Here is a 24,195-nt window from a genome sequence, read left to right on the forward strand (position 1 = left end):
ATGACTAATAATCCTATTTTCTTTGAAATTATTACAATCAATTTTGTAATCACTTAGAATTAAAGTTTTTTTAAAAATAGATTTTCAAGCAGCCTGTTTACTGTAATATTTTAATGGTAGATTTTAAGAGATTCCTGCCCGATGCAAGACAGAAAATTATTTTCTTTGCCTAACAGAAACAGAGCCACGCCTTGAGGTCCATACACTTCCTGCAGTGAATGCAAGAAATTGTGAAGAGTATATTTTTTACACATCTGTAACAATCTGAAATACAATGAAAATTTTTTTCCTATTATTTATTCTTCAATGAACAATTTCGCTTTGTTCAACGAAAGTCTGCTGATTAAATTGCTATGTAACCCTTTCGTCATGGCATGCAATTTCAAATCAATTACACATTTGCATAGATACCCAGGTGGAAAAACAAGAATGAAATCTAGATATGGGGCTTGCCTCTTCTGTCACTACTAATGTAACATTTGGCACAGTTCTAAAACTTATCTTTCTCCAAAACACACGTTTTACATACAAACATAACAGTTGGTGGATTAAATTTTGATTTAAAGCTTTCGTGACTGCAGTAATTCATATTCTTAGTTTTTTCGGTAAAGTCACGTTGAAGAGAAACAACAAAATAACAAAATATATATAAAACAATAAAAAATTCTCACGACGTTTCGACCATAACTCAAACGGTCATCATCAGGTGTGTCGGTTTGCATAAATTTATTTTGAAAACGGCATATTTATTTATATATATAAAAATAACGTTTGCGTCACGCGCAACGATGGCAGTTTGCCAGGACTAGTCCATCTATTTTTTGAAAAGAGGAGGGGGGAGACGAAATTTGTTTTTATGTATGCTGTCTGAAAGGCACTGTAAGCGTGAACAATCAATCAAGAACTGAAATGATTTATCAAATCTTTCCAATGATTGCTAAGATAGAATCCATCTTCTCGGTTGAAATTGTCTCTGTGTTTGTATATGTGGATAGCCTCATGAACGAATCTCTCATGGAAGCCAGATGGCTTACAAAGAACCTCCGTCTTGGAAAAGTCAATGGCATGTGAGCCTACTGAATTAGAAAAATGATCTGCTACGGCCGAGGTGTTGGTCCTACCGTGTTTAAGGTCTGCTTTATGTTCACGAATGCGGTCCGAGATATGGCGTTTGGTTTCTCCAATGTAACTACTACCACAGAGGCAACTTAGTTTGTAGACACCAGGGTATTGTATGTCCGGAATCACATCTTTTACAGACGGAACCAGATCACGGATTTTATGTAATGTGTTGAAACGGACCTGGATCTTGTGTTTATTCAAGATTTTGGAGATCTTTTTTGTGATCCCAGCAATGTAGGGTAAAGTGATGGTTTTGAAAGGCTCCTCAAGAGGGTTCTTCTTCATGGTTTGAGTGATAGCTTTGCGGATTGTATAGTCGGAGTAACCATTAGCCCTAAGAGCTTGGTGTACGTGCTTGAGTTCACTGCTTATGTGTTCCTGGTCGGATATGCATTGGGCTCTATGATACAGAGTCTTGATGAGAGAATTTTTCTGTGATGGATGGTGGTGGGAATCCGGTTTCAGATAAGCATCCGTATGGGTAGCTTTCCTGTAGACAGAGTGGCTCATTGAACCATCAGGTCTCTTTTTAATTAGGACATCCAAAAAAGGTATCTTGCCATCTATTTCGACTTCCATGGTAAATCTGATGGCTGGGTGTATGGAATTGATGTGGTCGAAGAATTTGTCTAGAGCAGGCCGGCCATGTGGCCAGATGACAAAAGTGTCATCCACGTACCTCTTCCATAAGGTTGGGCGCAGAGTGGCAGTCTGGATGGCGTCAGTCTCAAATTTCTCCATGAAAATGTTAGCTATAACTGGAGAAAGGGGGGAGCCCATTGGGGTGCCCTCAGTTTGTTTGTAGAAAGTTCCATTCCAAGTGAAGTATGTATTGGTTAAACAGTGTCTCACCAGGGGGGGTACCTCAGTGTTTAGTCCTTGATGAACCAAGTCTTCAATGATTGCAATGGTGTCAGGTACAGGAACCTTGGTGAATAAGGAAACTACATCAAAACTGACAAGCAGGTCGTCTGGGGACAGGGAAATACCCTTGATTGTTGATACCAGGTGAGTAGAATTTTGTACCGCAGAGGTGGTCTTTCCAGTGAAAGGACGCAGGATTTCAGACAAAAAACGAGCTAGTTTGTAGGTGGGGGAGCTGATAGTAGAGACTATGGGACGAAGAGGTGTATCAACTTTATGTATTTTTGGTAAGCCGTATAATCTTGGTGGCCTGGCAGCAGAAGGTTTCAACGAAAACTGTTTAGATTGATCAATTAATGCGGTTGAATCAGAAATTATTTTGTTGGTTTGTGTGACGAGGCTGTTGGTGGGATCTCTTTTTATTTTTGTATAACTACCATCGTCGAGTAATTCTTTAATTTTGTTGTTGTATTCTATTTTATCCATGATAACAGTAGCATTGCCTTTGTCAGCTGAGAGAACTACAATATCATTCCTCTTTTTTAATTTATATAATTCAAAACGCTCATCTTTGCTGAGGTTGCTAGCTGGCATCTTAGCGTTTTTGAGGGTTGCAGCGATTTCAGATCTTGCTACGTCTGCAGCGATGTGACCCAGGCCCCTGAGAGCAACGTCTACTTGGGCAATTATATCATTAACTGGTATGTGTTTAGGTGTGACTGCAAAGTTTAGACCTTTAGCTAAAACGGATTTCAGACCATCGGAAATAGAACTGTTACTGCGATTAATTACGACTTTATTAACGTCTAACTTTTTGGTGTGTGGGTCCGGTCTTTTGTTTAAGAGGAGGTTAAATTTGGAAATCAGGTTTTCCTTACATTTGGTCGACATAGTAGCAGCTGAAGAGGCAGTCATATTGTCTACATGTTCCCAATCCGATGTGGACATTATTGCCGTCAATGATAAGTGTGATTTGTAGAGTGTCTTGTCTAACTGATCTAGTTCTGTGCGTATAAGTCTGATTTTTTCTGAGATAAGAGCTAAGCTAGTTTTGAAAAGAATTCGTTTCGCATTAGAAGAAGTTACAGTAGCAGAGGTGAGTGTAAATGCGATTGGTATTACCCCAGAGTCGCGGCATCTCTTCAGGAAGGTGAGAGACTCGATCAGCTGAGCTTTCTTATCCCGGAGTTTGTTGAAAGATCTTAAAGTTATGTGAAAACCCTCCCCGTAGAGGCGATTAAATTTTGATTTAAAGCTTTCGTGACTGCAGTAATTCATATTCTTAGTTTTTTCGGTAAAGTCACGTTGAAGAGAAACAACAAAATAACAAAATATATATAAAACAATAAAAAATTCTCACGACGTTTCGACCATAACTCAAACGGTCATCATCAGGTGTGTCGGTTTGCATAAATTTATTTTGAAAACGGCATATTTATTTATATATATAAAAATAACGTTTGCGTCACGCGCAACGATGGCAGTTTGCCAGGACTAGTCCATCTATTTTTTGAAAAGAGGAGGGGGGAGACGAAATTTGTTTTTATGTATGCTGTCTGAAAGGCACTGTAAGCGTGAACAATCAATCAAGAACTGAAATGATTTATCAAATCTTTCCAATGATTGCTAAGATAGAATCCATCTTCTCGGTTGAAATTGTCTCTGTGTTTGTATATGTGGATAGCCTCATGAACGAATCTCTCATGGAAGCCAGATGGCTTACAAAGAACCTCCGTCTTGGAAAAGTCAATGGCATGTGAGCCTACTGAATTAGAAAAATGATCTGCTACGGCCGAGGTGTTGGTCCTACCGTGTTTAAGGTCTGCTTTATGTTCACGAATGCGGTCCGAGATATGGCGTTTGGTTTCTCCAATGTAACTACTACCACAGAGGCAACTTAGTTTGTAGACACCAGGGTATTGTATGTCCGGAATCACATCTTTTACAGACGGAACCAGATCACGGATTTTATGTAATGTGTTGAAACGGACCTGGATCTTGTGTTTATTCAAGATTTTGGAGATCTTTTTTTTTTTTTTTTTTTTTTTTTTTTTTTTTTTTTTTTTTGTGATCCCAGCAATGTAGGGTAAAGTGATGGTTTTGAAAGGCTCCTCAAGAGGGTTCTTCTTCATGGTTTGAGTGATAGCTTTGCGGATTGTATAGTCGGAGTAACCATTAGCCCTAAGAGCTTGGTGTACGTGCTTGAGTTCACTGCTTATGTGTTCCTGGTCGGATATGCATTGGGCTCTTCTTGATGAGAGAATTTTTCTGTGTCTTAGCAATCATTGGAAAGATTTGATAAATCATTTCAGTTCTTGATTGATTGTTCACGCTTACAGTGCCTTTCAGACAGCATACATAAAAACAAATTTCGTCTCCCCCCTCCTCTTTTCAAAAAATAGATGGACTAGTCCTGGCAAACTGCCATCGTTGCGCGTGACGCAAACGTTATTTTTTTATATATATAAATAAATATGCCGTTTTCAAAATAAATTTATGCAAACCGACACACCTGATGATGACCGTTTGAGTTATGGTCGAAACGTCGTGAGAATTTTTTATTGTTTTATATATATTTTGTTATTTTGTTGTTTCTCTTCAACGTGACTTTACCGAAAAAACTAAGAATATGAATTACTGCAGTCACGAAAGCTTTAAATCAAAATTTAATCGCCTCTACGGGGAGGGTTTTCACATAACTTTAAGATCTTTCAACAAACTCCGGGATAAGAAAGCTCAGCTGATCGAGTCTCTCACCTTCCTGAAGAGATGCCGCGACTCTGGGGTAATACCAATCGCATTTACACTCACCTCTGCTACTGTAACTTCTTCTAATGCGAAACGAATTCTTTTCAAAACTAGCTTAGCTCTTATCTCAGAAAAAATCAGACTTATACGCACAGAACTAGATCAGTTAGACAAGACACTCTACAAATCACACTTATCATTGACGGCAATAATGTCCACATCGGATTGGGAACATGTAGACAATATGACTGCCTCTTCAGCTGCTACTATGTCGACCAAATGTAAGGAAAACCTGATTTCCAAATTTAACCTCCTCTTAAACAAAAGACCGGACCCACACACCAAAAAGTTAGACGTTAATAAAGTCGTAATTAATCGCAGTAACAGTTCTATTTCCGATGGTCTGAAATCCGTTTTAGCTAAAGGTCTAAACTTTGCAGTCACACCTAAACACATACCAGTTAATGATATAATTGCCCAAGTAGACGTTGCTCTCAGGGGCCTGGGTCACATCGCTGCAGACGTAGCAAGATCTGAAATCGCTGCAACCCTCAAAAACGCTAAGATGCCAGCTAGCAACCTCAGCAAAGATGAGCGTTTTGAATTATATAAATTAAAAAAGAGGAATGATATTGTAGTTCTCTCAGCTGACAAAGGCAATGCTACTGTTATCATGGATAAAATAGAATACAACAACAAAATTAAAGAATTACTCGACGATGGTAGTTATACAAAAATAAAAAGAGATCCCACCAACAGCCTCGTCACACAAACCAACAAAATAATTTCTGATTCAACCGCATTAATTGATCAATCTAAACAGTTTTCGTTGAAACCTTCTGCTGCCAGGCCACCAAGATTATACGGCTTACCAAAAATACATAAAGTTGATACACCTCTTCGTCCCATAGTCTCTACTATCAGCTCCCCCACCTACAAACTAGCTCGTTTTTTGTCTGAAATCCTGCGTCCTTTCACTGGAAAGACCACCTCTGCGGTACAAAATTCTACTCACCTGGTATCAACAATCAAGGGTATTTCCCTGTCCCCAGACGACCTGCTTGTCAGTTTTGATGTAGTTTCCTTATTCACCAAGGTTCCTGTACCTGACACCATTGCAATCATTGAAGACTTGGTTCATCAAGGACTAAACACTGAGGTACCCCCCCTGGTGAGACACTGTTTAACCAATACATACTTCACTTGGAATGGAACTTTCTACAAACAAACTGAGGGCACCCCAATGGGCTCCCCCCTTTCTCCAGTTATAGCTAACATTTTCATGGAGAAATTTGAGACTGACGCCATCCAGACTGCCACTCTGCGCCCAACCTTATGGAAGAGGTACGTGGATGACACTTTTGTCATCTGGCCACATGGCCGGCCTGCTCTAGACAAATTCTTCGACCACATCAATTCCATACACCCAGCCATCAGATTTACCATGGAAGTCGAAATAGATGGCAAGATACCTTTTTTGGATGTCCTAATTAAAAAGAGACCTGATGGTTCAATGAGCCACTCTGTCTACAGGAAAGCTACCCATACGGATGCTTATCTGAAACCGGATTCCCACCACCATCCATCACAGAAAAATTCTCTCATCAAGACTCTGTATCATAGAGCCCAATGCATATCCGACCAGGAACACATAAGCAGTGAACTCAAGCACGTACACCAAGCTCTTAGGGCTAATGGTTACTCCGACTATACAATCCGCAAAGCTATCACTCAAACCATGAAGAAGAACCCTCTTGAGGAGCCTTTCAAAACCATCACTTTACCCTACATTGCTGGGATCACAAAAAAGATCTCCAAAATCTTGAATAAACACAAGATCCAGGTCCGTTTCAACACATTACATAAAATCCGTGATCTGGTTCCGTCTGTAAAAGATGTGATTCCGGACATACAATACCCTGGTGTCTACAAACTAAGTTGCCTCTGTGGTAGTAGTTACATTGGAGAAACCAAACGCCATATCTCGGACCGCATTCGTGAACATAAAGCAGACCTTAAACACGGTAGGACCAACACCTCGGCCGTAGCAGATCATTTTTCTAATTCAGTAGGCTCACATGCCATTGACTTTTCCAAGACGGAGGTTCTTTGTAAGCCATCTGGCTTCCATGAGAGATTCGTTCATGAGGCTATCCACATATACAAACACAGAGACAATTTCAACCGAGAAGATGGATTCTATCTTAGCAATCATTGGAAAGATTTGATAAATCATTTCAGTTCTTGATTGATTGTTCACGCTTACAGTGCCTTTCAGACAGCATACATAAAAACAAATTTCGTCTCCCCCCTCCTCTTTTCAAAAAATAGATGGACTAGTCCTGGCAAACTGCCATCGTTGCGCGTGACGCAAACGTTATTTTTATATATATAAATAAATATGCCGTTTTCAAAATAAATTTATGCAAACCGACACACCTGATGATGACCGTTTGAGTTATGGTCGAAACGTCGTGAGAATTTTTTATTGTTTTATATATATTTTGTTATTTTGTTGTTTCTCTTCAACGTGACTTTACCGAAAAAACTAAGAATATAGTTGGTGGATTATTTTATTTTAGAGAACACTCACACCTGTGCACTTAAGTTAAATATCGCAGGAGGGTTTGTGAATTCTGAAAAAAAAGATAAATGTGTCATGTTTTATCCATAATTTCCCACAGAAAACGTGTTCACCCAAGTCCCAACACAACACCAAACGAGAGAACGTGCAAACGGTATAACACATTTGGTTTAACACGTAGGCTTTCGCGACCAATATCATCCATAATAAAACAAATTTTGGGTTAGATCGTGTGAATATATGAATGTGTCGTTAAACCTGCCACCACCCGACACAGCCAATAAGTGAGGTTTGTCATGTAAACATGACAATGCCAATTCGATACTAGTACAGCACACTGGTGTGTTGGAGAGGCGAGCCACAACATTTACAATCTGAGTATGACGTTTTGCCAGTAATTACAACCAGCTTCATCAGGCGACAGCCACAAATTGGTGGCGAGATGTTAACTGCCTTGCCTGGTATACAAGAGGTCATGGGTTTTATCTCGACCCTGCCACCTGTATATTTGGAATTTGCACGTTCTCCCCATGGTCGCGTGGATTTTTCTCAAGGCCCTCCGGGTTTTCCCTCCACATTGAGAGACATGCATTTACAGTATTTGGCTGCTCGAAATTTCCATATGACAAGCCACTTTTTTGAGCGATCATTTGCGACCAGGTCGCTTTAGAAAAAGAGCTGTATAGCTAAGTAGGCCATACTTGGGAAAAATAAAACATCGTTGAGTTCAGTAGTGTGCACGAAAAATCATATACTGTACCTGTCGTCAAGGGATGAGTCCACAAGTGTATGGCGGATGCAATGACAGCTAGACCCACCGCCAGACAGACAATTGCTCTCAATTGGAGGGTATGCAGTGGGCACCAATACCGGCTGGACACATGGCAGCTCACAACACGAGAGATATAGAACGACAAAGGAAAATTGGGCGTGCATTTAATTTTTACAATAGAACGCCTACGCCACCCTCTTTTTCATCTGTGCAACACATCGCTAATACTAGACTTGGGGAAAACAAAGCAGATATTTTCATTCAAACACAAACAATACCATTCGATTGGTCAGCCTCTGTCACTCCCTCTCTGCGAGAGAATAGCTCCGAGATTGAAGTTTAGTGGTTACTTAATGAGTAAACACAAACGACAAGAAATAAATTTAGCGACGAGGGTAATCAAGTATTCACATTCTTGGTTCTTTCGGTAAAGTCACGTAGAAGGGAAACAATAAAATAATACAAATATAAAACAATACAATTCTCACGACGTTTCGACTGCAACACAAGCAATCATCATCAGGTGTGAAAACCACAACAAGAAATTTTGAAAAAAGTGGCGTTTTTTTAAAGTTAGCACCACGGATAGCGATTTGACAGTTTTAGAGGGGACTGAGCAAGACCAGAGTAACATGTTCAAGTGGTGGGTGGCAAATGGACAGAGAAGGGCGAAATGATCACGAAGTAGTTCGATGGGGAAAAGTGTCCAGGTAGCAGAAGGTGGGTCGAGCTTTTGAGACCAGCGCTGAAACGTCAGATGTATTGATCTCAGAGAAGGAAAACACGGTAGTGCCCTGAAAAATGTTGGGCAGAATGGAGGGTGGCTTTGTTAAAGGAAAATACTGCAGATTATGGCGGAAAGCATTAATTTTGCAGAGGAATAACTCAAGGAATGTATTACATTTTTTGGTGGACATAAGGAAATATTACTGTGGAGGGTTTTTTAAAAAAAATATCCGAGTGGCGATGGTTGTTGGGAGCTATCAGCAATTAATTTAGAAAAAAAAAAATGCTGAATTGGCTTGAGCCAGAGCATCTCAGTAGCATTTTGCTGTGCACGCTGTCGTGTTGCTGGAGCACACTTCACAGTTATACCCAAGGAGATGGCCTGCTGGTCGAAATACTCCTCGTTTGAAGGGGGCATAACGAATCCATAATATCACCAAGGGATGAATTGTACAACTGAGCGAGATCATCCAATGAAAGTGTAAGATATGCTGGCCGAGCAAAGTGGGGAATGGACGAAATTAATCAAATAAATATGTTGTAGTAATGTAGCTTATGCTACCAAAATGTAAAGTGCAATGTATAGCACAGATGGACGAGGGTATAACACGATTTAATGAAACACAGTAAAATTATTTGAAATGCCAGAAACACTTCTGATAAATTGGAAACCAAGATGCCGCTAACACAAACCAGGTCAAAAGTGTGACTGCGAGAACGGGTGGGAAACCTTGACTATTTCTGAAATGCCAAATCAATCGAGAATCTCCACAAAATCTTTATAAAACGGATGACTGGCATCACCTGCGTGAATATTAAAGTCACCAAGGAGTCGCTTACTGGTGCTTGTACACAGCAGGGAGAGAGATATTATTTAAGAATCTGAGGAGAGGCCTTGGAAGGGTGGTGGAGCAATGCGATCAGAATAAACTGGCTGGCTCTCCATTCCATCTCCGTGGGCTCAAACAACTGGAAGGTCGGAACAGCCACTGGCCATATAGTGGCAGCAGAAGGGTGCAACAGTGCAAAGGCCTCCTCCCTTACCAGAAGAACAGGATTTGTGGAGGGAGGCATATCCAGAGGGTGTCAATTGGTTCAGTAGCAAATGATCAGCAGGTTGGAAGCCAAGTATCAGCTAAGCACACAGGAAATCAAGGGACTGATGGACAATAAGGTTGTTGACGAGTGTGGCCTCATTGTTCAAGGCGCACACACCGATGAGTGCAACCTGGGGAGGTCAGGCTGTGACACCGGCAGATGGGGTCCGATTTGTGATTGGTATCAAGGGTCATAGGTGAGAGGGGTTTGGCACCCCGCGATCGGAGTTTGGGGCATCACCCAAACAATGGCTAAGGGTTCATCAGGACCCGTAGAGACAGAATGACAAATCCTGCTGAAGCCGGAAACACGATGCATATATGTTCGACGTCAAAGGATTCCAAGTGAACGGCGTATAAGTTGAAGTTCAGGAATCCAGGAGAATGTTGGTGATTTGAGGTTTTGAGGGAGTGAGATGGGAGAAAGCAATCATGGTGATGTTGACTACCTTACTACTTTTATAAGATAAATAATGCTATGCCAATGGAAGTACTGTTCCACGGAGATCCACAAGAGACAATTGTGGAGTGGATATGTTGGTACAAGAAGGCACAGTAAAGGAATTATAGGTTGACGCGCTAATCTCAAGCAATACAATGGCCGAGGCATATTACTTGTAAATTCCATCTCTAGCCCCGCCCACTTACAGTGAGGGAAAAAAGTATTTGATCCCCTGCTCATTTTGTACGTTTGCCCACTGACAAAGAAATGATCAGTCTATAATTTTAATGTTAGGTTTATTTGAACAGTGAGAGACAGAATAACAACAAAAAAATCGAGAAAAACGCATGTCAAAAATGTTATAAATTGATTTGCATGTAAATGAGGGAAATAAGTATTTGACCCCTCTGCAAAACATGACTTAGTACTTGGTGGCAAAACCCTTGTTGGCAATCACAGAGGTCAGACGTTTCTTGTAGTTGGCCACCAGGTTTGCACACATCTCAGGAGGGATATTGTCCCACTCCTCTTTGCAGATCTTCTCCAAGTCATTAAGGTTTCGAGGCTAACGTTTGGCAACTCGAACCTTCAGCTCCCTCCATAGATTTTCTATGGGATTAAGGTCTGGAGACTGGCTAGGCCACTCCAGGACCTTAATGTGTTTCTTCTTGAGCCACTCCTTTATTGCCTTGGCCGTGTGTTTTGGGTCATTATCATGCTGGAATATCCATCCACGACCCATTTTCAATGCCCTGGCTGAGGGAAGGAGGTTCTCACCCAAGATTTGACGGTACATGGCCCCGTCCATCGTCCCTTTGATGCGGTGAACTTGTCCTGTCCCCTTAGCAGAAAAACACCCCCAAAGCATAATGTTTCCACCTCCATGTTTGACGGTGGGGATGGTGTTCTTGGGGTCATAGGCAGCATTCCTCCTCCTCCAAACACGGCGAGTTGAGTTGATGCCAAAGAGCTCCATTTTGGTCTCATCTGACCACAACACTTTCACCCAGTTGTCCTCTGAATCATTCAGATGTTCATTGGCAAACTTCAGACGGGCATGTATATGTGCTTTCTTGAGCAGGGAGACCTTGCGGGAGCTGCAGGATTTCAGTCCTTCACGGCGTAGTGTGTTACCAATTGTTTTCTTGGTGACTATGGTCCCAGCTGCCTTGAGATCATTGACAAGATCCTCCCGTATAGTTCTTGGCTGATTCCTTACCGTTCTCATGATCATTGCAACTCCACGAGGTGAGATCTTGCATGGAGCCCCAGGCCGAGGGAGATTGACAGTTATTTTGTGTTTCTTCCATTTGCAAATAATCGCACCAACTGTTGTCACCTTCTCACCAAGCTGGTTGGCAATGGTCTTGTAGCCCATTCCAACCTTGTGTAGGTGCACAATCTTGTCCCTGACATCCTTGGAGAGCTCTTTGGTCTTGGCCATGGTGGAGAGTTTGGAATCTGATTGATTGATTGCTTCTGTGGACAGGTCTTTTATACAGGTAACAAGCTGAGATTAGGAACACTCCCTTTAAGAGTGTGCTCCTAATCTCAGCTCGTCACCTGTGTAGAGGAGTAAAATGGGGACGTGACGTCATGTGTGCCGTCCAGTGCGATGACGTCACAGAACGTGGCATCATGCGCTCCTCTAGTATTTAAGGGGGACCCCGTGAAGAAAGCGGGGTCACTGTTGGAACGGGTAGAGTGAGAAGGGTGGAGAGGGAACCACGGGGCAAGAGGGCAGGGAAAGGGGAGAGAACAATGCCAGGCTAGAGGTGGCTGTGCTCCTCGGTCGGCCGTGTTGGCTGATCCCACGGCCGGTGCAGAGGAGACAGCACAGGGCAGCCGGCTGTGTCGGGACCTAGCCCGGGACCACTAACCCCTGGGAAGTTGTTCACCCCTGTGTATTGTTAAAGATTTGTAATAAACCTTTGGCGAAAGCCCTTAACTTACCTCATCCTCCGAGTGAGTCGTCGGGAACCCCTCAACAACTGGTGTCAGAGTGCCTGCGCTGCCGCCGCTATGTCAACATCGGTAGCGGCGCGCAAGAACCCACCGACGGGACGATCGGAGGATGAAGACGGCGTGGAGGAGGCTTCGGCAGTGACCCCGGAGTCCAGGGCCCCGGTGACGGCCCCCGAGAAGAAGAAGGGGACGGAGCGGGAGGAGAAGCCGTCCGGGGGTGCCAGGGCGCCGCCGGGCGCGGGGAGCCCGTTCTCGGGGCAGCTGGAGCTGCTCGCGCGGCCGACGGCACAGCTCTGCGCCCAGATCGACGAGGCAGAGGCAAGGGTGCGTGCACTCGGCACGCATTTTGGATGGGAGCGGCGGATTCCCGCCAACCCGCTTCGCGCTAATTTCGAGATTGGCGCCATTGTTCCCGACGGGGGCGCCGCGGGAGGCGGCCGCCATTTTGGCTGCGACGCCGCAAGCGGCCGCCATTGTTCACGCGGCGCCGCGGCGCCACGGGCGCCGCGGCGCCGCTCTCCACCGTGGGTGCCGCCGCGCACGCGGGGTCTGCCGTCGGCCACGCCGCAGCTCCGCACCACGCCGCGCCCGCGGGGGTCACCGCGGGTGTCGCCACGGCTCCGGGCATCGCCGCCGCGGCTCCGCACCTCGCCGCGCCTGCGGGTTTTGCCGCGCCCGCCGCCGCGGCTCCACATGTCGCCGCGGTCGCGGGGTGGGCCGCCGGCTACACCGCGGCCCCTCTTCTCGCCGCTGCCTGGGGGGTGGGCCGCCGACGCTGCCGCGGCTCCGCACCTCGCGTTGCCGTGCCGACGCCGCGGCTCCGCATCTCGCCGCGGGGTGGGCAGCAGGAGCCGCCGCTCGGGCCGGCGTGCACCTGGGGGTTTGGCTGCGGAGGCGGGAGGGGGGGAGGGAGCCTCCACTCGCCCTCCGCAGCTCATTGTTGGTGCTGCCACGAGTGGCCTACCCTGGCATGGAGGGTGGGAGCGCTGGGCTGCTGCAGCTCTCCCGGGGCCTGTCACTGGCTGGCGCGGTGCCTGGCCTGGCGGTTGATGCCGCATGGGGAGGCGGTCCTGCGGCGCGTGTGCGCTTGGGGCAGGCGCTCTGTGATGACCAGACGGACCGCTGCCGTCGGCCTCCAGCCCTCATCGCCAAATTGTCGTTTTTATGTGTTGTCGGGGCTGCCCAAGTGTCGTTTTGTTGTGTTATGTCTGGGCTGCCAAATTGTCGTTACCGAGTGATGTGGGCTTGGTAAATTTGACTTTATTGTTGTCGGGCTGCCCTGGTGCTGTATTTGGTTCTGGGGGCGGTCCGTCTTCGTAGCCACTTACATGGGGTTGTCAGTTGTTGTAAATGTGGTTGTTTGGGTTCCGGCGCTCCTCTACTTTTATATTCTTTACAGCCGAGTCAGCTGAATTTTTTTTCACAGGGGGGGGGGTAATGTAGAGGAGTAAAATGGGGACGTGACGTCATGTGTGCCGTCCAGTGCGATGATGTCACGGAACGTGGCGTCATGCGCGCTGGGCGACTCGATGACGTCATGTCTCCTCTTGTATTTAAGGGGGACCCCGTGACGAAAGCGGGGTCACTGTGGGAACGGGTAGAGTGAGAAGGGTGGAGAGGGAACCAGGGGGCAAGAGGACAGGGATAGGGGAGAGCACAGTGCCAGGCTAGAGGTGGCTGTGCTCCTCGGTCGGCCGTGTTGGCTGATCCCACGGCCGGCGCAGAGGAGACAGCACAGGGCAGCCGGCTGTGTCGGGACCTAGCCCGGGACCCCTAACCCCTGGGAAGTTGTTCACCCCTGTGTATTGTTAAAGATTTGTAATAAACCTTTGGCCAAAGCCCTTAACTTACCTCAGCCTCCGAGTGAGTCGTCGGGAACTCCTCAACACCTGTATAAAAGACACCTGGGAGCCAGAAATCTTTCTGATTGAGAGGGGGTCAAATACTTATTTCCCTCATTAAAATGCAAATCAATTTATAACATTTTTGACATGCGTTTTTCTGGATTTTGTTGTTGTTATTCTGTCTCTCACTGTTCAAATAAACCTACTATTAAAATAATAGACTGATAATTTCTTTGTCAGTGGGCAAACGTACAAAATCAGCAGGTGATCAAATACTTTTTTCCCTCACTGTACCCTTGGGTTGTACCCATCTCAAACCTATATAACCTCTTGCTGCAGTAGCTCTCTCGCTATATTTCTCCTGCCTGAGCAGTTCGCCTGCTGTATTTCGTTCACCTGAAGACGATTGCTTGTGTTGCGATCGAAACGTCGTGATTTTGTATTCTTCTTCTATGTGACTTTACCGAAAGACCCAAAGAGTATGAATTCCTGCAGTCACGAAAGCTTTAAGTCAAGAATTATAGGAGAGTAAACCAATGTTCTGAAGCTACAGAACAACACCAAGCTGTGGGCACCGATGACAGGATCGAACACCGCACTAAGCTCCATCAGGGCAGGCGACATCCCTGTCTTCTGTGTCTCTGTGATATCAATATCTCGTATCTCTGTGTTGCCTGTATCTTGGTGTTGTCTATGTCGTATGTGACCCTGTTGCGTCTTTTCTCTGAGGTATCTACGGTTCTATGTTGCCTATGTTTATGGATTATCTGTCTCTATATCTTGTTGTTGTTGTTGTTTTATCCACTACTGGATGACCCCGCTCCCCAAGGCCCACCATGTCAACACTATCCCTCATGGTCCTGTGATGCCACAATGCATCACGTTCTGGGACATGAGCTGATGTCATCACTCCATCACTGCAGTGGTCATCCGCTCGGGCATATACTTTCCGTTTTCAGACATTTTGTCACCGGTCTCATACATCTGCTATCATCCCTTCTCGTGGTGTCTTTTGCCCAGTCCCCGCTTACTTGTTTTAATCGTCAACATGGCGTTTTTTTATATTTTGTTTGTGTGACTGACCCATGTGTTCATATTTCTGTCTCTCAATGGAATTTCCAGCATGGATTTCTATCACATTTCTGATCTTTGTCATGGCAGTTATAATGTTTGCTGAGCAACTACTTTATTCTTTAAAAGCACATTCATGTGTTGCTTTTGATTATTAAATTAAATTTACAGCAAGCAATCTATCCTGCTCTCAACTCACCTCTTTACATCATAATTCTGATCATCGTCTACCTTCTGCAATTGATATTATCGATACTTGAGTTTTTGAGTTGTGTCCCTCAAACGATGATTTACTTTTGTTTAGCCAACATGTGGTACTTGACTTTGCTTTCACTCATACTCAGCTTTGGCCCCGCTTAGTAGCCGTCTTTATAAGTTCTCCTGATTATTCCCTGGCAGTTGAGATATACAATTTGACAACCTCTGCTAGACCTTGCGGTACATCTGAATGGCTGCTGCTTGAGTTTTCAGACAGGGTCTGCATGAAATTTTCAGGAAATTGCAATGCATGGTTCTGCCTTCGATTTGAGTGTGGGTTAGACTGCGGCTAGCGCATACGTATGTTGTGGTGTTTCTACGTATAGGTTTTAGGCCACTGCGCTGTGGCAATGTCCGAGGCGTAACTATGGTATTTTCCGAATTATCGGAAAGAGCCTGAACATTTGCAGGCTGGGACACACTCTCCGTGCCGTTCAGTGGCCAATCCAACCCCCACCAGCGGTCCTCTCCGTTCACTCGGTCACGGACGAGCAGTCGGCCAAACAGCTGCTACAAAGCATCACCCACCCACGACCCTCCTCACTACGCGGGTCCACAGTGATGTTTTGGTTCGGTGTGCCACGAAAATGGAGCAAGCTCAAAAGTATGCCGCAGCATGGAAAATGTTGAAGCACTGGCTTAGACGATGCCCCATGAGTGGCGTAGTATCTACATTTTATCAGCTTAGGCGGTGCAGCGCTCGGTTAGGTGTGGCACCAATATTAGATTTGCCTCGCACAGTCGCGCCAAGGATATAAATCCCGGCTCCTCTTGCCTCATCACAACATTACGCTCACGGTCTCAAACATTTAACACTGCATGGGGCGCTCCGTTTTCGCAAAATGCAACCACTACAGCTCCGCACTACCTCTTTGCAATATAACTGACGTGTATCTAATGAAATAAATATCCCAGAAACAGAGTTCTATGTCCAATATTATTTTACTCAAGTTACTATCATTCAAGGAAATTGCGTTTTATTACGTTACATTACGTTTCTTTCCGGTAAAAAGTGTTATTATTTCCAATACTAAATATCTAAATAGCTACGTAAAAGTTACACTAACATACACAACCCGAAATAAAGGTACTGCTCGTCGACCTGGTTACACTTTGATGGCAACAAAATAGAAACAAACATGCGATGCGCAATTTTCTGAAGCCAAATGTTACCGCTGTAATTTGATTAAATGAAACGTGGAGCGTAGCTGAAAGCATTTTCAGCAAAAATACATTTAAACCGCGTTTTAAATAAGTTTCTGTTTTTTTTACACTGTTGTTGAAAACAAATCTCATGGCAGTTGTCCAAGAGGTCCCAACTCAGAACTTTGGCCACCCCCTGCCCCCTGCCCCCATCAGTAGCTAGTTACGCTACTAATGCCCATACATTAGTACCAGTGTTGAGATGTATGTATGGGCCAGGCTTTGGCCATATGTTTAATTTCCTTTTAAAAAAACGATTATTTTATGACAATGCTACTAATACATCAATAGTACATCAAGGTACTTTTTAGACCCGTCTACCAGCAGAGGAGTGAGCAGTATATATTGCAGAGATTCATCATTGCCTTTGTTTTTGTTTGCGACCAAATGAAAATGCTGTTAATGCATCCATCAAAATTAACATCACTACCGTTATTGTTATTCACCTTAAAACAGGCGGCCAGACAATAACACACGTGCGCGTATATCGCTCCTGGTATGCACGTCACAGCGATTGGTTATTGTACATTTCATTCAGCACTGCCATAGAGCGCCTCCCACGGCTACACCCTTATCTATTGACGCACGCAAACGGCATTGGGGTCCGCGGTGTGTTAAAAGACATCATGATCTAGACTAAAAAAATATATATTTTAGCAGAAAGGGCCCACTGAGCTATATAGCCATTCACTTTTTTCAAAAGCGACCTGGCCACAAATGATAGCCCAACGAAGTGGCTCGTCGTGTGGAATTTTATAGCAGCCAAATGCTCTACAACGCATGTTGCTAAATGTGGAGGGGAAAAGCGGAGGACTCGGAGAAAAATCCACATGTTTCCACGGGGAGATGGAACATGCAAACTCCAAATAGACATACGTCAGGGTCTGGACTAAACCCACGACCTCCTGTATACCAGGCGATGCAGTCAACATTCTGACCACGGTGGCATCACCACATTCGAATTGTACCTCCCCCGCTCCTCCCAGTCCCCCCCCCCCTCGCCCCGCTGTGATGTTGAGGGAGTTAATATGAGGAAGATTGTATGCCCGTATAGAAGATGAAAAAATGTGTGATCGATGTCGTTTGCGCACAAAGCGGTTTCTATGCAATCTTTATTTCAAGTGGGCACGTGCCCGATTGATTAGCAATTACAACACGTTACCGAGAACAATTGAGCTGTGGTTTTGAATACTGCGCCAGCGATATAAGAAAAGAACAAGGTGCCATTGATATTAATTGCACATTTCACCCTCATCCAAACCTTCATCGGTCATAATCACGCGACGGAATTTAAATTATTTCGGCGGCGATTCTGATGAAAATCAATTTAATGCGTCATATAATTCCTGATCAAAGTCCAGCCTTAAGCCAAGGGTCACCTTAGTTTGGTTGTAGCGAAGACAACAACGGTGCACAAGTTTTCCAGACACACACACACGCGCATCATTCTGAACGGTGTTGTTGTTGTACGATATTGTGCACGAAAGTAATCTCAAGCTTGCCCAAAAACAAACCGCGAACAATTCAGGGCATTACAGTCGCAGATATGCTCGAAACAAGAGCGAATGCGAATTGATTCGTACTTCGTACAATAGCCTTCACGTAGCGTGATTTTTTTTTGACTGCGGTTACCAATCAAACGCAAGTCCACAATTATCTTTATACAAAAGCGTTTCAGCCTCACGATCACTCTAATCAAGACTTCATCTCGCTTTCAGCTGCAACACAAATTCGCTGATGACTGGGAGCAGAGTCGCGACAGTGATAGAGGGCACGCAAATACACCGCAGTAAGTTAACACGAAATCCCGTTGGACCAGAGGCAGATGTGTTTATTGAGCAATATCTCTCTCACCCAGCTTTCCACAGATGTTTAGCTGCGAATTTGTAGAGGGGAAAGGGGGACTCATTATCAATCACCAGCATTCTCGGAGAAGCCCTGCTGATGGCTTTCATCACGTAAAATTTAACACGCAATCGTTGAATATTAATTAAATGAACCCACGTTCGAAACTCACCTATGGAAATAGCCACCAGCCACAGCACAGAGATGACTGCGCATCCCAGGTGCAGACGAATGTAGGAAGATGTAGGGCAGGATGTGCTCGTGGGTGCTGGAGAGCAGATGGGGCCAAGAAGAGCTCTTGTGCAAATGATGTTCGCCAACAGCACCAGCCCCAGCCCAACCTCCCACAATAACCAATAGCTCCAACAGTAGCGGAGCTCCTTTCCAGAGGTGAGTTTGAAGACAGCGTTGCCCGGAGGTGGTGCTGTAGGAGGCGAGGCAGTCACGTCGTAGCGCACAAAGTTTCAGTGGTTGTGAGAGTGAGTGAGGCTTTGGGACGGAGGGAGGTCGAGATGGAAGGGAGGGAGGAAGGCAGGGGAGGGAAAGGAGAGAAGGAGTTGGGGGGGGGGGCACGCTGGGGACAAAAGGGTGGAGGGAGGTGGGAGAACGGCTGTAGATGGAGAGAGGGGGAGGGAGGAGGGATGGGATGGAGAGGGGGTGAACAAATTGGAGTTCCCATCCCGAACCCACGCGCGCTCTGCTGCGTCATCGAATGCACGCAGCTCGTTGGCATGCTGTGACAATCGGGCGTCTGCTGAGTCTGGCTACGCCGGCTACGAAGGGTTTTACTGTGAATTTTGTGAAAGTTGACCTACCCCACAAAAAAAATACATTGGTTCGTCTCTCCACATAGCTGTGAAGTGTTGTTTTTTTTTAAACAGACAACAGATTCGTCAATAATACTCCTTGAGAGACACAATATAAAAAGGCGACTGTTCGGGCAATGGCCCTTCTATCTGCTATGAAGAAGGGCAATTGTTTCCTCTCTAGGTCAGTGTTGTTGACGAATGTGTAGATTATGTTTATTGTGTTTGCACACCGCCATCGCTAGTATTACGACAACAAGAGTATTATATAAAAAAGTAGTCATCAGCCTCCGTTGTTTTTGAGACCAAACAATTCATTTACATGGGGTCGTTTGACCATACTTCACCACGCTGGCCAATAGGAGTTGATGATGGGGGAGACCCATGATCACGTTTCAGAGATCACTCGCCCACTGATGCTAGCCTGGACCGAGAATCGAACTCAGGTCCATGGGGTTTATAGCGTAGCGCGCCACCGCTCCAGCCACGGCTGTTATACAGCATCGTGTGTTTAAACAAACTTATTACCTGCTCCGTTCGTTAGCTTGTCATCACCAGTCAAACCTGTTCAAACAATTCGTGCTGGATCGCCGCAATTATTTACAGCTTAATTATATATTGTCAGAGTCTTATTCAACGCACGAATAAATCATTTACAAGTATACATTTAATCACGCGTTGTTTTGCATAGTACTCCCCAAAAATATAGAGACCGCTCATATTTATTGCCACAGACTGTTCGCTAAATTTACGTTAGCGAGCACCGATTCACTCACACCGACACATTCCTGTACAGATCTCTGACAAATGACAAAATATCATGAGATTGCATTGGTAACGATGAAGGCGCAGCCCTGCAATTGGTCATGGAATGGTCTCGACTAGAGGTAGCTGTAGAGGGACAACCCTCTACAGTCAGTGTATTAGGCCTACTCTTCCACGCCGATCCTAACATTCAACGAATAAAACATTTCCGTTATAATTAAATAAATACAAATAGTGAACATTTCAATAAACATACAGACTATAGGTGACACATTACTGCACTGTATCGCGCGGTATGACTTGTTTTTTGTACCGTTAACATACATGGCATTTATAATTACAAAGGAGACCTTAGATATGCATTAATATCCTTTGGCTACGTATAGCGTATACGACATTTAAGGACGATACGGTACAAAAACAATGGGCATGTTTAATAGAGGCAGCCATGGATTTTTTAAAAAATACATTGAGCGTGGACTTAAACAGGGGGCAGGTGAATTGACAGCACAGATGGCTGAGGAAATTTAGTTTCAGTTTATGGAAATGCAATGCACTGCATAGTCAAGAGTATCAACAAAATAAAGGGGTCAAGTAAACGTTTCAATAATACATATTTTTTTCTAATATATACTGTAAATAGATATATAAGTGGAGTGGTTCGTGTACTGTTCTTGCTATGAATGCGGAGACCTGATTTTGATTCCCAGCCACGGCTAACGTCAGTGGCGAATAATATCTGAAACCGTTTTGGCCCCAACCCTCACCAACGTGCTCTGGCCAGCCTGGTGAAGTATGTAAAAATCTATGACCCACACAGCGCGGAATAGGCCTTCATCCAGCATTTGACAAAGGGCTGTATGAGCACTGTTTTTTTTTAATTAAATACACTGGACTATCTATAAACAGAGTGGAAGAGTAGGCCAAAAATACCCTCGTGATGTGCTCTCTAGAGCTCCTTCTGCCAGCAGTGGCGAGGGCTCGCAATTTTCCAGGCTGCATATGTACCCTTAATTAAAAACAAATTTTCATTAGAACTGAAGCAGATTTACACACCCAAGTGAAATTCCTGCACGTTTACACTTGTTTAAAACAATGTAACTGAACTGCATATATATTCTTGTAATTATTATATTAATAACATCCTGGAGCTGGTAGGGAAAGTTTGAAATCCACTCCAGTGCGGTGACATGGCCCAGCGGTAGGACGTTCGCTTATTTTCTCGGTTCCAATCTGGCAGGACAACCCGGGTTAATTCTGCGGGTACATTAACCATGCATATGTACTGTCTATTTCAGAGTATATGTTAATGCCCCGCTGCCGTTGATCGAAACGCGTAGGCCACTGTGTGCCTGCGTCATGGTTTAAATTTGGCGAATTCAAAAATGACTCCGCAATTAGTTTTCAATTTGGGATTGCACATAGCGATCATCGCCCTCTACTGGCAGACCGAATTGCGGGCCGATACTGAGTCACTTTGTGCGACACAGGAATAGCTGCCCCTCGGGGGTGCCTCGAATTGTTTGAGATGATACAAACCACGTTGTGTTGCTGAGGAATGTAATCAAGAGCCATATAAATGCAAAGATGATTAGTATTGCTATGCCGAGATTCCATATATGAATGATCTGGTCATGGTTAAAAAGCCACTCCTGCACACATGCATCAGCACTACACCGAATGGTCTATAAAATGAACAGATTTTACGCATTACGCAACACATTGTCTGCTTGACATTAACAAATCCATACAGATTCGGGGTAGTTCTGACGCCTCAACGGAATGAGGGTGGAAAGCCGTCTCTCACGTCCAAATGCCATCCGTATTTGGTATGAACAGCGTGAAGATGCCCAATAATGAATCTAAATGCGGATAGCAAAATACGTAGATTATTACACACACAAAAAAACTACCTCTATAATACTTCATCGTGAATATGAAGGCATTATAGCATGACAGTGCTAAATGTAGATTGTGTATTGTTGATGACAGGGTGTCTTAATTTGCAAGCGAAAACACGTGGCTAGTTCTGCCAACTGGTTTAGCATTGCTTCATCGTGCCCATATAAATGTGTGCCTGTGTTTCCATCAAGGGGCCTCCTCCTGGAAGCGCTTCACAACGCCAGCCGACATCACGTGCAATACTTTCAACAAACACCCTGTTTGTCATGTCATGTCTAGACACGTAAAAATACATCCTCGCCTATGACGTAATTTACAACGGAGTCAAATCATAGACATTATATATGATTTCTGTGATCATTAATATTACATACATTTTCCATATACTGTAATGTACCGTAATTATTTTCCAGAAGACATTTTTTTTGTCTACCATCTCACCATCTGGGATGTGCTGCCACCTATTGTACAAATGTGTTATTGGTTAAGCAGCTATCAAATGTACACTTGCACACGACGCTTAGGGCACGAATTAATATGATAATATGAATATAATATGAGAATGTGAAAGTCTTCATTAATTGTTTTATGCTATTGAAGACGAAGGACAGTGCATATGGTGAAGATTTGTAAACTGAGTAAACAAAATGTATATTTGTTATGTTTCTTATGAGTCTATCATTTTATTCACTCTCCAACACCTGAAAACTTCAATGCATGACATTTTACATAAAAAAAAATTCGGCCTGTTAAAAAAATATTGTCAAATTGTCAGCGTTGAATATTGCGTGTTTATGAAAATAGCACATTCACGCGCATCATAAATTTTATATGCGTCCTAATCTTGTGGTCTGGTTTGCCAACACCCAACGTAGCATCATCGTTGAAGTGAGTCCAATCTGTTTAAATCAACAAATATGTGCATTGCGTTGACAGCTGCAGAAATATAACATGACCTTGGAAATTCAGAATGTATATCTGCATGTGCACAATGAGCAACTCAGAATATATATCTGCAGTTGCACAATATACGGTACGCAAAAAAATAGCATTTGTAAACATTCTGCCTGCCAATATAATACTGGTATTGTAGTCCAAATAACGTCTTACATCTAAGACGTACCGAAAACAAACCCACAATAGGCGAATCCCAGGCACTGGATGTGAGTACTGTGCTTACATCTGCAATGACTAAATACCACAAAAGGTTCTAGATTTAAAGCTTTCGTGACTGCAAGGATCCAAACTCTTTGGTTCTATTCGGTAAAGTCACGTAGGTAAAAAATAAAACAAAAATCACGACGTTTCGGCCACAACACAAGCGGCCTTCATCAGGTGAAGGGACCAGGCTGTCTCGAGGACAGCGCTGGAGTGAAACACAGCCACGCTCAGACCGCGACCTTTAAGCTGTGTGCGAGGAAACAAGGTGTCCTGACAAAGGAATTAGCATAAAAAATAGCATTTGATTAGCCGACTTAGCATGATGAACGGTGTAGAGGTGGTGTACATGCGGGTGAACATGCCGGTTGGCGAGGGGGGGAGGGGGAGTTTACCTATTGATGGTGTGAAAAGGGAATTTTTAAGAGCTGCGAAAGTTTGAGGTACCACTACTTGAAAAATATACTGTACCATTGAAAATTAGTTTAATGTTTGGTTCGATTTAGAACATCTTTCCAATGGTTTCTTAATTTGAAACCATCTTCTCGGTTGAAATTGTGTCGGTGTTTGTAGATCTGAATTGCCTCGTGAACAAATCTCTGATAAAAACCCGTGGGTTTGCAAAGAACCTTGGTATCGGAGAAAATTATATCGTGATCATCCACAGCGTTGTAACAGTGATCAGCTACGGCAGAAGAATTCGTTCTGCCGTGTTTCAAATCTGATTTGTGCTCGCGAATTCGGTCAGAGACATGTCGCTTTGTCTCCCCGATATAGCAATTACCGCAGGTACAACTCAATTTGTAAACCCCGGGGTACTGTAAGTCAGGAATTACATCCTTCACGGATGGGATCAGATCACGAATTTTGTGTGCTGTATTGAACCGGACCTTGTGTTTGTTTAGAATTTTGGAAATATTTTAGTAACGCCTGCTATATATGGTAGTGTGATGGTTTTGACCGGAGTATCAAGTGGTTGTTTCTGTATGGAGGGAGAAACAGCTTGGCGGATGGTATGGTCAG

General features: G+C 44.2%; 1 protein-coding gene across 4 annotated transcripts in view; it reads right to left on the bottom strand.

Annotated features, from left to right (window-relative positions):
- Nucleotides 1-19,647, bottom strand: part of MEGF10 (multiple EGF like domains 10) — a 181,742-nt gene extending 162,095 nt beyond the window's left edge. For 2 of the 4 annotated variants that reach the window (XM_032953472.2, XM_032953473.2), the window contains exon 1: nt 18,714-19,647. In XM_032953472.2, coding sequence (XP_032809363.2) covers nt 18,714-18,757 — 44 coding nt within the window. In that variant the 5' untranslated portion in view covers nt 18,758-19,647. The remainder of the gene's footprint in view (nt 1-18,713) is intronic. The other 2 variants (XM_032953471.2, XM_032953470.2) reach the window with 1 other exon arrangement.
- Between the last annotated feature and the right edge of the window lie 4,548 nt (nt 19,648-24,195).

This window comes from Petromyzon marinus, chromosome 13, assembly GCF_048934315.1.
Source record: "Petromyzon marinus isolate PM22_M1 ecotype Great Lakes invasive population chromosome 13, UKy_Petmar_22M1.pri1.0, whole genome shotgun sequence".
Classification (NCBI taxonomy): domain Eukaryota; kingdom Metazoa; phylum Chordata; class Hyperoartia; order Petromyzontiformes; family Petromyzontidae; genus Petromyzon; species Petromyzon marinus.